At 38.0% G+C, this 13,906-nt stretch overlaps 1 protein-coding gene across 6 annotated transcripts in view; it reads right to left on the bottom strand.

Moving 5' to 3' along the window:
- Nucleotides 1-13,906, bottom strand: part of CDK14 (cyclin dependent kinase 14) — a 351,806-nt gene that overhangs the window by 205,047 nt on the left and 132,853 nt on the right. For all 6 annotated transcript variants that reach the window (XM_058021900.1, XM_058021892.1, XM_058021917.1 and 3 more), the window contains one exon: nucleotides 13,653-13,747. In XM_058021900.1, the coding sequence (XP_057877883.1) occupies nucleotides 13,653-13,747 (95 nt within the window). The remainder of the gene's footprint in view (nucleotides 1-13,652; nucleotides 13,748-13,906) is intronic.

Raw genomic sequence — 13,906 nt, 5'->3', positions numbered from 1 at the left:
GCCCTGACTACAGGAAATTGCTTGAATTCCAAAATGAACAGCGTGTGTATCACAAGGGCAGAGGACATGCTCAAACAGGCAAACCATAATACATACTACATTATTTCAAAATGCAGGATTTCAGACAGCAATTATTCAATTTAGAGTTTACAAATTAGTGAATGCATTTACAAAGAAAATTTTCAGATTAATTAAAAATATTCTACTCATGAATTGCTAGTGTCAAAGAAGTGCATTTTCCATAAAGATTCTTAAGTTTAGAGACTTATTCCTCATTTCTGTAAAATCTTTAGCCTTAAGCTACAAATTCCTCTTCCATTCTCTACTCCATTCATAGAATTTGGCACAGTTTTGTCTCCTGTGTTTTGACTGACTGTGGTGGTAATGAAGCTTTCTGGGACTGCATCAATAAACCACGAACCAGCCACCCTTCAGTGCACATCACCACATTACACATTTTTGGTTTTTGTACTCTATGAACACCAAGAAAACAAACAAAGTCATCAGCTTGCCTTGTCATTTGTTTTAATAAACAGGTTCTGAGTATTAATCCCAGCACAAGAACCTGCCCTAATATCAGCTGAAACACCATTACTACAGGTGATGACTGGTGTCAAATAAGAAATTTGTGGGAATCCACTCGTTTTAATGGTTATCTGTCATTCATGAGATATGCCAGTCTTTGAATAGTACTAGCACTTGCAGTGCTCAAGAGATGTTTAAAGAAACGCCTGAAATATCACTTTAGAAAGCCCATTAGGGTGGCCAGGGAAGCACTGTCCCATGCTCACAGCCCTCGTGGTCCCTGAGCACAGCACCCTCCCTCACACGGGCTGGCTCAAGGAATTATCATTTGCCCCCAGTTCAATCTTTCAGCCTTTGTGAAAAACAGATAACCTGGTAGGTGGAGGTTTATTGTCTCCTTCACCTTCCACTGATTTATAGGATTTGCAACCAGTCAGCTGACAGAAACCAGAGCAGAGGAATACAAACCCAGTGTCCCTTCTGAAGGTACCCTTCCTGAAGCCCCACCACTCCAGCCACACTAACTGCACATTTTTATTCACAAAAGCTTTTCATCTTATTCAGAGCCAAAACTAAAGGAATAGCAATAAGTCATATTTTTTATTTCCAGTATATTTGTAACAAATGGTGAGGATAACCTCATTTTCTTATGCTTATATTTCAGTTACTATTTGGATGCATTTTCTCCATACAGAAATATCAATGATCATCATGTTTGTTATCCATCATGAGCTTATTCTTCCCACCCCAAGGATGAAGACAACTGGGAGCCTGATATAACCTTCTGCCACCAGTTTAACCACCAAAATCTACAAAAACTGATTGAACATGTCTACCTGAAAGTCAGTGTAAGCAGCAATTTCCTCAGAACCGTGGAAACCTTACAGAGTCAATCGTGCTGCAGTCTTTTGCCATTTATTTTTTTCCCTACACACACACTACAGGAATCTGTAGCAAACCTTCATTCAGATGGGGAAGAGGAATTGAATATATTTTCTGTTAAAATCTTTCTACAATTTGCTTTCATAAAACTATGAATCTTTCTCATACATGTAACAAAACATTATGGGAAGAACTGTGGAAGCAGCTTATAATGTTGGAGTACATTGCTCCCCACTTTAAAAAAAAAGAAGGTGGCAGCAAAGCAAAGGCAGTTTCAGCTGCTCCTCTTTCCCAAGGTAGGACTGAATGCACATTGAATTAAACATTAGTACAGCCAGGAAAACTGACAGTGCTGCAGAGACAGCTCTTTCTAAACCTGTTTTCCCTTTTGGCAGCCAAAGTGTCTGCTCCAGTTCTCATGTGCACAACTGACATTGAAGGAGACAACACGAATACAAGTTTCAGGAAAGCATTAGAAAAGAAAACGAGAGCAAGCTGGATGAAAGCATTTTTTTAATGTATTCCATGAAATTTGTACTATATAGATGGAGTCTTTTTCTTCATGCTGGATTTGAAGGTGGAAAACAATGTGCTTTCCCAAGTGGAAGAGTGGCTGCCAATACAGCCTGCCATACTCTGGAGTCTTTGCTGCAGTCACCACCCTGATCTAATAAAATAGATACCCTAAAGGAAAATTCAAGATACAATTACATATTGGTAATAACATAAAACTATACTGGAACAAAGAGAAGAAACAGACCAACCAATACACCTTTCACAGTCCATTCTGCACTGTCTCAGAGGGTCAGGCCACCTCACAGGGCAGCAGCATAATGGGAATGGAGTAACAGAGACTTCCAAGTAATTGAACACATTCTGATCCCAAGTGGGCCTGGCTAGACCAATTCTGCTTCAAGCTAGTTTTTAACAGCTCTATCAGCCATACTGTCAACCCCCAACACACACAAATCACCAAAGTAATACCATGCTGACAGAACATTTGATATTTTAGTTTAAGTTCAAAATCCCATTAGTTCCTGCTCTTTACACTCCACCAGCTTACCCACACCTAAATGTACAATATATTGAATAGAATTCCATTAGCACTCCTCTACTCAAAATAGCTACACAAAAAACAATAAGCATAGATAAATCAAGTTTCTATAGAGAAGAACTCAAAAGCTAGGAAAGTCCAGAATTATTGGGGTTTATCCTACCTTTTGTTTCTCCATTAAATGTATATTACGATAACTCCTAAAAGGTCATACTTTTTTTTCATCCCAGGATTAGACATACTCACTGAAGAATAGGAGACACTTGATTGAAAAATAGCTTTGCTGGTTTCTTCTATTCTCAAACAGCTTGCAGAGTCTGGCTTTTTTTTCTAATTTGAAGACAGAAATAATCTCACAGGTTTTCCTACCCTGCTTATAGCTATGCTACTGACATGCTTTACAAACACAGAATAATTTCATAGCAATGCAGGAGACATAAGACATTACTTCCTTTTATCAGATAGGGACTCTTCAAGCAAAGACAAAAATATTTCTAAGAATCACTGATCTGGACTATTCTGTCCAAAGAGCTTTGGTTTTGACTTTTCAGAGTATTTGGCACTATTTTGTTCTGACTGACTGTGGTGGTAACGAAAGATATTCTGCTCTTCAGGTGCATCCTTCACCCCCCCCCCCCCCCACACTCCCTTACTTTTTGCTGTCTCTGATTGGCAATGAGGTTTGTCCTGAGCTAAGAACACCGGTGGACATTGCAGAGGGAACTGTCTGGATGCTCTCATTTCTGAGATGGGGAAGCTGACATGTTGCTATTGACTTTGAAAAAGAATATAAAATGCATTGGTAATATTTAAATACATATTAACAATAAATCTAAGCATAATCATCCACTTAATCATTGCATCCTTCTCATGCCTGGCTGAGAGCCTCATCTGAAATATTCTGCAACACTGGCTTCAGTCACAGCTGTAAATGTGTAATGCTTTTGCAAAGGAGACTGAGAATCTCACACTGAATAGGAGAAATCTGTAATGACAGCAATTTCAGCTGGTGGTGACAATTCCCAATACAGGAGAGGTGGAACCCAGTTCTCTACAGCAGTATTACCTAACTTGTCTTGAAATGATACCTTGAATGAGCAGGAACCTCAGAAGACATCCTGGTTCCCACATTCACAAAAAATGAGAGAAATCCAACAACAACCACATGCTTCACCACATAATCCCTTGCAGAGCTGCACAACAGACACTTCCACAAGGGTGAAAAAAGGAGACTGCCCAGGCCATCTTTATCTTGGTGTCCTCCAATCATAAGAGCTTCCCTTTCCCACTTCACTAACAAAACAATGTTTTCTGCAGAACCTCTTATGCTTTAAGTGAACAACTCGATCTCTTCTCCCACTACTGGCTTCCCCAGAAACAATTTCACTTTGTCAGAAATGAATGGCTACAATATCTGAAGTGAGAGACTAAAGTATTTGAGAAGAGAAGAAGAATCTTCAAAGACATAGCTCTTAAGTACAGTTTACAATTTTTCTGAAGCTTATCACTTGACCAAATTTGGGGCAATTCTCAAAATAATAGTCCAAAGCTACCCACAGCACAAAGGGTACCCATCCCATAAATTCCAAATCCATACTGTTCAGCTTGAATATTTAGAGTTCTCCAGATAGAGGCAAGATATCTTGGCCATTTTTGCTGAAAGTAAATATAGGTAATTTGAGACAGACTTTGGCATTTTTGCCTTCAAATAACTGTATTTCACTACTGTGTGCCAGAAGATCATTGCTCCAGGGCTGCACCTTGACTGGCACACACAGCTACACCTCCTTGAGAAGGCCCTGTCCAGCCTTTTTGTTATCTTCTCTCAGCACACCAAAGCACAAACCCTTTCCTCAGTACACATCTCCAGTAACAAGGCCTCCATTATGAGGCCCATGACCCTTCCTGGGGGGGATGGAACAATTTCTAGATAAAGCAGAGACTGCAGAGTGCTTCCTAGGATAAGGGACAGAAAACCCATGCTCAGCAATGCTGGTTCACCTCGTCTTGTTTCCAAACTAAATATAGAAGCACATCAGCCAGAGCTCATTTTTGACCCAAACTTAAATTAATCGCAAATATTTTCCTCCCTGTGATAGAGAGAAGTATCACAACTCCTACAGGTACCTGAACATGACAGAGAGATTAAGTTACTTTTCCAACATAACTGCTCATAGTCTAAACAAAAATCAACAAAGTCGTACAAGAATTAAAAAATAGAAAAAAAGAAAATGCACAATTGTTTAGACTCTCTCTGTAATATTTTCCACTCATTTTCTCCTCATACCATCAACTAGCCGGACCACTCCACAAAAAGTATGATTTATTTATGGAATATTGTCTTCCAGACTCACATGAAGAAATTAATTGGGGTTTTGATTTAGACTTGGGGCAGTGTATAATTGTATGAAGGTCATTTTTATTCAGCAAGACTCTGGTTTATAAGCAGACACATGTGGGTTTATGTTTGTGAGCATAATGGGTATAAGCATCTGCTGAAGGGAAAAGAATTCTGGCTGATGTTTATACAGCTGAAGTAAGGTTTATATACATTGCATCCTAGGTCTGGAAAAGAGAGAGTATGCAAAAAAAAAAGACAAATGTTGATGATTCTTCCCTTCTCCTCTTGAAGGAATTCTAATTATGAATAGATGAGGAAATCACAAACTAGAAATGTCCTCAGATATGCTCTGTGCTTCACTTTGACATCAACTGTTTTGCTCAGCTATTCCTGCTCAGAAATCAGACTCTGCTACCAAGCACAAACGTGTTCAGACAAAGGCTGGGACGTTTCTTTCAAGGCATGGCTGGTGACATGAAATGATCTCTACTTTGCCCGCCCTTCTCCATAATAATGTGACTGTCACTCTCTTCTAATTAAATTAGTCGCTTCTACTTCCCATGCTATACATTCTCTTTCCCTCCTCTTCCTCAGTCATGATAAATCTCCATGTGACTCAGGCATCCCATAATTCTGCCTAATTGGTTTCAGCTGTCATTTTTGAAGCTGAAATGCACGGAGAGCCCGGGGCTTGTGAATGGAACAGGAAGCACTTCCAACCTCATTCCCATCATGTAGAACCAGCAATGTGTGAGAGCCCTCCCATTAAAACAAAACCGGGAGGATTTGGCTGCCGGCGCTGCCGTCGTGCAGCAGACAGATTGTGCTGCTCCACTGAGGCAGCCAGGCTCTTGTGAGCCATTCCTCTCTGCTCAAAGGACAGCACACATTATTCATGCCCTAGCAGCTTCCCCGACTAAAATACTTCCCCTTTTGTCACCAACAAATTCCTAAACCGATAATATAATTTACCAATAAAAGGATGGGCACCAGGAATATTTAAAGTGACAGGAGAACAAAAAAAGCTAATTCTTTTTAAATGGTGTGTGTCTCCAACCTAAGCACTCTGCAGATTACTGTGCCACAGTTTAAACTTATTTCATGTCACTGGTATCTTCAAAAATGTCAGACTTTTATTTTCATGTATTTCTGTGGCTTTCTATAATTCAATCTTTTCCCTCTATGAGATGACACAGTGTTACCCATGCTAACAAAAAATACCCTACAAGGTATCTCTGGGTGATACCTAAGCAACTTCCAGCAAAACAGCAGCAGGCAGCAGCACCAGCTGGGCTGAGCAGCAGGGGAAAGATCTGTATTAGGGAATCAAGGAAGAAAAAACTGCCCCACAAGACACTCATAAAGAAAACAATTCTGCTAACAGATGTTTTGAGTGTCTTGGATTTCTCTCACATTGTCAAGAAAGATAAGCATACTTCAAAATACATGAACAATACTATATAGAAAAGGAGACTAGGTGGTGGGGGAGTATGTAATACAGATAGAAACATATCTGAAAATCCAAGAGAGAAAAAGGGATACACCGGTGTCTGATTTTTGGCTGTTGTTAGAAAAGATAAATTTATTTATGGATACAAAGCCTCTGTTCATTCCACAGAGATTAATCTTGTTCCTTACAGACAAGTGAAACACACACCACTAAGGAGAGAATTGCTGAACTAAAAGCTCTTCAACAAAACACAGTTTTCTAAAGACACCAGTTTATCCTCCTCCTTATTGTCTGTCCACCTTAATAATTCTATCAGCTTTGTGTTCTTAGTAAATCAGGTTAAGGAGACAAAACCAACTTAATTTAGTGAGATTATCTGAACAAAACAATGACATTGCAAAAATAAGTAGGAATTCCTGTTTAGTGCGATCAAAACCTAGCACCAAATCATCAGCTTGTGCAAACTGTGATGGACTTGGAGACCTCAAAATGCACAGAGTTGGGACAATTTTTGCAAGCTGTAACACATGTGCCCACAAGGATGGGCATGTGCAATTTTTCTCTAATTTATGTCAATGAGCTTCCACAACACTGACCACAATATGCACATATAACAAACAAACAATCAAAAATAAATATAATAAAAATTTGAAGATACAAGAAAGTTTCTTGTTAGAGCATGGAAGATACCCATAAGCTCCTGGCGAGAGTGCTTGCTTCAGGACCATGTAAGCAGAACGCATACATGGGAGGGAGGCTGAAAATCCACATATAGCCACACTAGACAAGTATCCACATTAATGTTGGCATGGCACTGACCATGGATAATTCAATTGTAGCCACACAGAGGGAACTAGAGAATGCCAGTTCATGACAGAAATAAAAAGATAAGGAATATGTGGGATGCCACCAGAACTACTGATGATAGAGCTGTGTATAAATCTATAACATAGTAATAATTATTAAAGAGTCCAACAAAAAACCTCATATGCACTAACAAACAAAAAGCACATAACTAGAAGAATTTATTTTTTAAAACTTTAAAGTAGTAAAATAAACTGGTATATTTTTTCTTTGGTTCCTGACACAGGAAAGCAACAGCATATTAACTTCATTGAAAGACTGAAGGTATTATTATTTTGCTGATGAAAGTCATGATGCAGAAAGATAAATATAGAAAGGACTTAAAAAAAATCTTACCTCCATCTATTATCAATGACAGAATTCTGTTGATTATTTGCCTGAATTGTTCTTTAAAAACTGACAGTATTAGACAAACCTTCACCCCATAGTAGCTTCTGAAGTGCTTTGTTATTGTTAGCATGAAAGGAGCATTCCTTGAGTTTAATCTTTTTCTTCCTTACTGTAATTTCAGATTTTCTTTTTCATCCTCTTAACCATTCACATAGAAATAGGTCACTGACTTTCTCCATGATATATTTAAAGGTTGTAAATGTCTCATCCTTTTTTTATCCCCAACTCTTAAGAGCCCCGCTTACTTTGACTTTTCCTTAGAAGGCTTTATTCTCAATGTTTACTCACGCTTGTCTTTTTCCCCCTCAGGTCTCCAGCTGATTCATGTCTTTCTTGTGTTTACAAATTTACCCTTTAGGATGGTGGCCTTACCTGGATCAAGTAGAGTTTCATCACTGGCATGTCTCCTATGCACATGTATCTCACTACATGTATGTGTTTTTGAGGGACTGCAATGACACTTGAACTTTTATTTGTAATTTAGGAAAAAACTAATTGGGATCTGTCAGAAAGCAGAATATCTCATGGGATTTCCAGTATTTCATCTGTCAGCCCAACTCTTGATGTTTCTCATGCTCTGATTTTTTTGTGTGTATTATTTTGGGTTTTTCTTTTAATACTTACATTGAATGCAAGTGTTAATACTTAATAAAAAGAAGAATAATCAATAGATGCTAATTATTAAATGATGCACAGCACACCACAAATCTAACCTATATTTACCAACTGTTAATAAATTGTACTGTTAAACTGTTAAAAAATTGATTATTCAGATACATACAGCCTTCCAGCCTGTTGGATTGTAAATCTTGATTAATTTTATTAATATATCTATTGATCAGCACGTGCCCTCCATATGAAGTCTACACAACACGTTGAAATCCAGCAAAGATGGGATCACAGAATCACAGAACAGGCTGAATTGGAAGAAACCCACAAGGACCATCAAGTCCAACTCCTGGCCCTGCACAGCACCACCCCCAAGAGTAACACCACGTGCTCAAGAATATTGCATGAGTAACATCTGCTCTTGCTAGACATATGCAAACTTCTTAGCCTAGTAGGAGTATTTTTATTTAAATTTAAATAAACTTTTCATTCCTTCTTTCCTACCAATTCCCATGTCTGGCAGAACCTTAACCTCTCAGCAAAGCACTGAACACTTTCCTTCTGAAATCCCACCTCAATCCCTCCCTCCTGAAGCCTATTTTGTTTGCATCTCCAGCCTATATTTGGACATCAGCAGCACCTGTCTCTGATCTGCTCATTAAAACTTGAAAAACAAGGCTTTTCCCAAGAGCACTATTCCCTTACTGCCTCCTCTCAATAGCACAGGATTTCCTTTCTCTCTGTTTACCCTCAGCCTTGATCTGTCATCTTTTTCACTGCAATTTAAGCAATGCAACTTATGGCAAGCCTGGGGCACGAGTCAGGGTTAAGCTACAGGGGAGCAGCTCCTTCTCTGGTCAAGGTAAACAGAAAATCCTAAATTCAGCTGCTGCCACGGCAGAGCCCTGGGTGGCTGCTCCTTGCCAGGGAGGACGAGCACGTCCACAGCAAGCAAGGGTGACTGCACGCACCTGGCTTTGTGCAGAGCTTCCCCAGCTTTCAGGCCTTGCTGACCATAGCTGCACAGCCACCTTGATTTCAAAGGGGAAGAAAATCACCCATCATTTTACTTTCACACCAAAATCATCTAATTCAGGCTCCAAATAAGATTCACTTGAAGTCAAGGATTAGGAGACGACTCCTCCCTTCTTGTGCCCAGTTTCTCCCTAGGTATTACACATCACTGAAGGATCCTCGTGAGAACAGCTCAAAAGCAGCTCTGGGATACTACTGATTTTCCCCGCTCTCTCACCCACTAAAAAAAAAAAAGTGGCTTTTTTGGTTTGCTTTCACAAACAATCAATGCCATCATACCTTTGGTTTCAACACTTGCTCCCTAATAAAATAAATAAAAACGGAAAAACAATAGTAGTCTTCAATCCAAATTATCCAAAGTTATAAGAAATTGAAATTTTTTAATGGAAAAATTTTTGATCCTTGCACATGATTAATTTTGCCCATTTTCTTACATTATACTTTCTAAGTATTATGTAAGACAAATTTGTCCCAAGACAAATTCAAAATCTCAGCTGTGTAATTCTTAATTCTGATAAAGGCAAATTCCAATAAGCTTTAAAATGAGAAACTCACACCTATTTTTTTGTTACAGGAAATGGGAGGGAAATGTAACTAATTAACTTTATTAAGTAAGCTCATTGTATAACAACCTATTTTAGCTGCTGTAATGAAGCAATGAAAATTAAATGTTCTTCTTTAATGGAAAGGAATTTTTAGAAGCAAAAACATACACAAATATTAAAATAGGCAAGGCAATTGAAAATGCTTGGGTTGAAATTACATTATTAGATTACTCTGGAGCTTTTTCACCATTGAGGCAGACATAATATTGCTCATTACTCATCCTTCCAATTATAAGTATCTGTTCTTGTTGCAAACCTAGTTCATAAATATTGAAAGCATGATGCAAAGTATTGCTATACAAGCTCACTTTTACATGCTAGGAATAGGACGAGCTGCTGGTTCATTTATTGATAATAATATACTTACATAATTATGCATAATACTAAAAACCTCATTATCATTCTACCAAGCCTGTAGCAAATATGTTTTGCTTAGGATTGCCTTTCAGCAATTATAGGTTTCTAAATTCAGTCATCTTCCTTCTAAATAAACAAGTGAAGCAGCAAACGGCAGCAGCTAATGATCATTTTAGAGCAAACAGATGTGAAGCCATCTCCAGAGATCTCACCTATTAAATTCACCACCTCCTTGGGCAAAGCTGGCCACACCAGTGACACTGGCACTAAAGCCACCATCCCCATAAGATCACCTAAACTAACACCCAACCAGAGCCTGGTGAGGAAGGGAACAAAATCTTTGTGAGCAGTCGTATGCCGCCACTGAACTGTGAAGCTGAACTGACCTTTTACTTTGGGGAGTCACTTCAGTCTCACACAGCAGACGCAAAGCATCAAAATCTCTTTTTCAGGCCTTGCTTAGCACATCCCAGTTAACTATACAGAAATAATTTTCTTTACTATTTATACATGAAAGACTATCAGCCATTCAGGTTTTGTAGAGGAAATTCCAAGCTGTTCATTCCCAAAACTCCCCAGGTAACAATGCCTCTCAGGCATCCAGTGATAAAACTGAGCTCTAAGCATGCTTTGCAATATGCTGGTGTAAGAGTTAACATATGCCTTAGTAAGAAGGTACTGTATTCTCAACTATTTTCTACAAAGTTCTTTCATTGAAAAAGAGTAAGCTCCCTTTCTCCCACATAAATGTTCAGCTCCACATTCAGCACCAAAATGTTGGTATGGAGAATAAATTTCTCCCAGTCTTCAACTATCAGACAGAATTTTTAAAGATTAACTTTTCTTGGCTTTGCAGACCACCAAGGTTAAAGGTAGAAAACTCTGTCATGTCTTCACATGACACACATACATATTTAAAAGAAAACTTATTTCAGGGACTCAGAGATTTTAATTACTGCCATGTTCCCTTTCAGAGGCTATTCTGCTTTCAGCATTTAACTTACTACCATAATGCATTTTGGAATTTAAGGTGCTGCTACATGAAATTAAATTTTATTCTACTCTTTCAGGGTCAATGCTGAAACCAAACACCTCTGTTAACCTCAGACATTTCACCAGTATTATTTTCCCCAAGGAATCATCTCCAACCTAGTAACCCAAAGTTCCCATTTTCTGAGAACTCTCGGATCACTAACTGTTCATTCCTAAGATAACTCACTCAGATGTCTTTTATTATGTTTGAAAAGGTCAGTAGTAATCAATGGCAATAGTGTATCAGTTCCATGATATCCCTTTATGAAATAAATCAAATTCAATCCCTTTTAGGTTAGGATTCAGTCATTCAAAAACGTACATCACCATGTAATTTTAATCACATGAACATTTTGACTTCTTTCAGTGCAAATTACTCATATGATTGAGCTAAACCACATACAGATGTTAAAATAACAAATCAGACATTACAGATACAGAGCTCAGTAACACCAATTACACAGCTAGATTTCATACTCAACTAGCCAAAATTTGTACTTTTAAATGGGCAACTGTAATTTTTGCCTCTTCACATTCACACCATGCACTGAGTGGAAGCTCTATAACCAAAGGAACAAATGAGATCCTTGCAATCATGCAATTAAAGCCTGTATCATGCACACCCACAAGAATTCATTTCAGGTTATGTGGCCATTCTCAAGCATTATCAGATAGCATCCACTGCTTGATCAGACTGTAACTTTACACTACCAAACAAGGAAAAAAGACTTTCTAAAATAAATTCTGTCATCTCAAGGCACAGGAGCATGTTACAATGTCATTATACAGTCTTTATGCTGTTTGGAGAGACTAAAGTATCTTTCCTTTCTTCCCCAGCAGCACCTTGAGAGACTGCCTACCAGCCTAAACACTAAAATATTACTTGGATCAGTTGCTAGAAACCATTACTAAATGAGATTCTCAAACAGCCCCAATAGCTACCAAACACCATTGGAACCAAAAGGTGCAACCTTCAGCAGGGCTGTTTGCTCACTGAAAAACAGCTTAGTGAATCCAGAAAAACGTGTCACTGCATGAAGCTTAATCTGTGTCAGTGCATGGTTGCGAGCCAGAGTCTTAAACAACTTTTCTTAAACAACCTTCCTGGATATATAATCCAGAAACTTGCATCAGTGGAATAAGCAAAATGTAAAATCCATCCATTTGAAATTAGTGTAATAGGCAAGTCCATCTGTTTTAGGGAGAAACATATTCTATACATCTAATTTCTCAACCAGTTCTGAAGAATACAGCTGCTGATAAATGGGATTGCAAAATGTATTCATGTAAAGATATGCAAATAAGCATACACTGACCATTAAATAAAATTAACTATCAAGGCTTTTCCTATGTTAATTCAGTGTGTAAGTCAGGAGGAGGAAAATTACTGAATTTTAAAAAAGGAATTAAATTTTTATTAGTGTTCCAATACCCGAGGTAAAAAAATACATACTGTATCAAATGCTCAGCAGGCTGCTGCAGCTGAATTCCCTCAACCTCACAGCACAGCACATTTATGTAAACACACAAGGTGAAGGGCTTCTCCAGACAGGATTCTCTGATGCTGTGTGCATTGTCATGGAAAAATTAAGGCCTGCCCCCAAAAAACACACAAAATAATTTCATCTGTCTTAAGTAGAGTTGTATTTAGAGTAATGCTAGCAATCACTGTACTTGATAAACAGTGTCTTATATAGAATACAATGGCTGATATTATACTGAAAATACAACAGTGTCTAAAGTCATTTGTTCCTTTTACATTACATGTTCTTGGACCCATCTGTGAAAACTGGCAGGTTAATTATGATAGTACATTGCATAAGTCCACAGCTAAATGCTGAAGTAGTTCTACATAAATGCCATATGTTTGTCTCAGAAAAACTAAAAAGATTAATTAGGAGGCCAAGGCCGGTACTTTGGAAAGTAATACTCTCAACACAATTACACTGTCTACTATGTAAATTGAAATTTTAATTAATAGGTTAAGCATTAGTCATGGAAAAACTAAAAAAATCCCAAATTCTAAATTACATGCATCAGACTTTTTGTATTGATATCACTTATAAAAAGACACTCTGCACAAGCCAATCACACAAAAAAAGGCAATTTAAACTTGATATAAGCTTTTCATCAAGGAGCTACCTGTTAAGCATTTCAGTCTTGTTTTTTCCCTACATTATTCTCACCTATTTAAAGTTACCTGATCACACCAATAAAGAAAAAGCTTCAAAAAACAAACTATAACTAGGAAGCAGAGTACGTTTGAAAAGTCAACTCAGCAGTCTAAGGCCCTTCAAGAGCCTAGCAGCCACTTCTCCATCTCTGAATCTGGTTAAACCCAGCTTTTAGCCTACTCCACTACAAAGCAAAATCTCATAGCCATCACTCTCCTGAATAAAGTAAAGGGTTATTTTGGCCTGATTCATAGATCACTGATGGTAAAGAGAGCACTTCATAAAATTTAATACACTCTGGACCATATCTAGAACATACAGTCGCTTTACTCACCACATATTCAAACACAAGTGTCAAGGTCTCCTTGGTGTGAATGATGTCATGAAGCAGCACAATGTTTGCATGTTTCAATCCTTTCAAAAGAGAAGCTGAAAAACAAAACATACATATTATCTTTAAGAGTATCCAGACGTTTTATATTGATTTTTTTAGTGACTTAAATGATCTTCATAACCTGACAACTAATAGTTGTACTTTAGCATCTTCTATGTTCATGAGTTTCACGCATCCAGTTTTTGAAGATCACA

The sequence above is a fragment of the Melospiza georgiana genome, chromosome 1 (assembly GCF_028018845.1).
Source record: "Melospiza georgiana isolate bMelGeo1 chromosome 1, bMelGeo1.pri, whole genome shotgun sequence".
In the NCBI taxonomy this organism is placed as follows: Eukaryota; Metazoa; Chordata; class Aves; order Passeriformes; family Passerellidae; genus Melospiza; species Melospiza georgiana.
The sequence above is the reverse complement of the archived record's forward strand: the minus strand, read 5'-3'. Positions and strand labels throughout refer to the sequence as shown.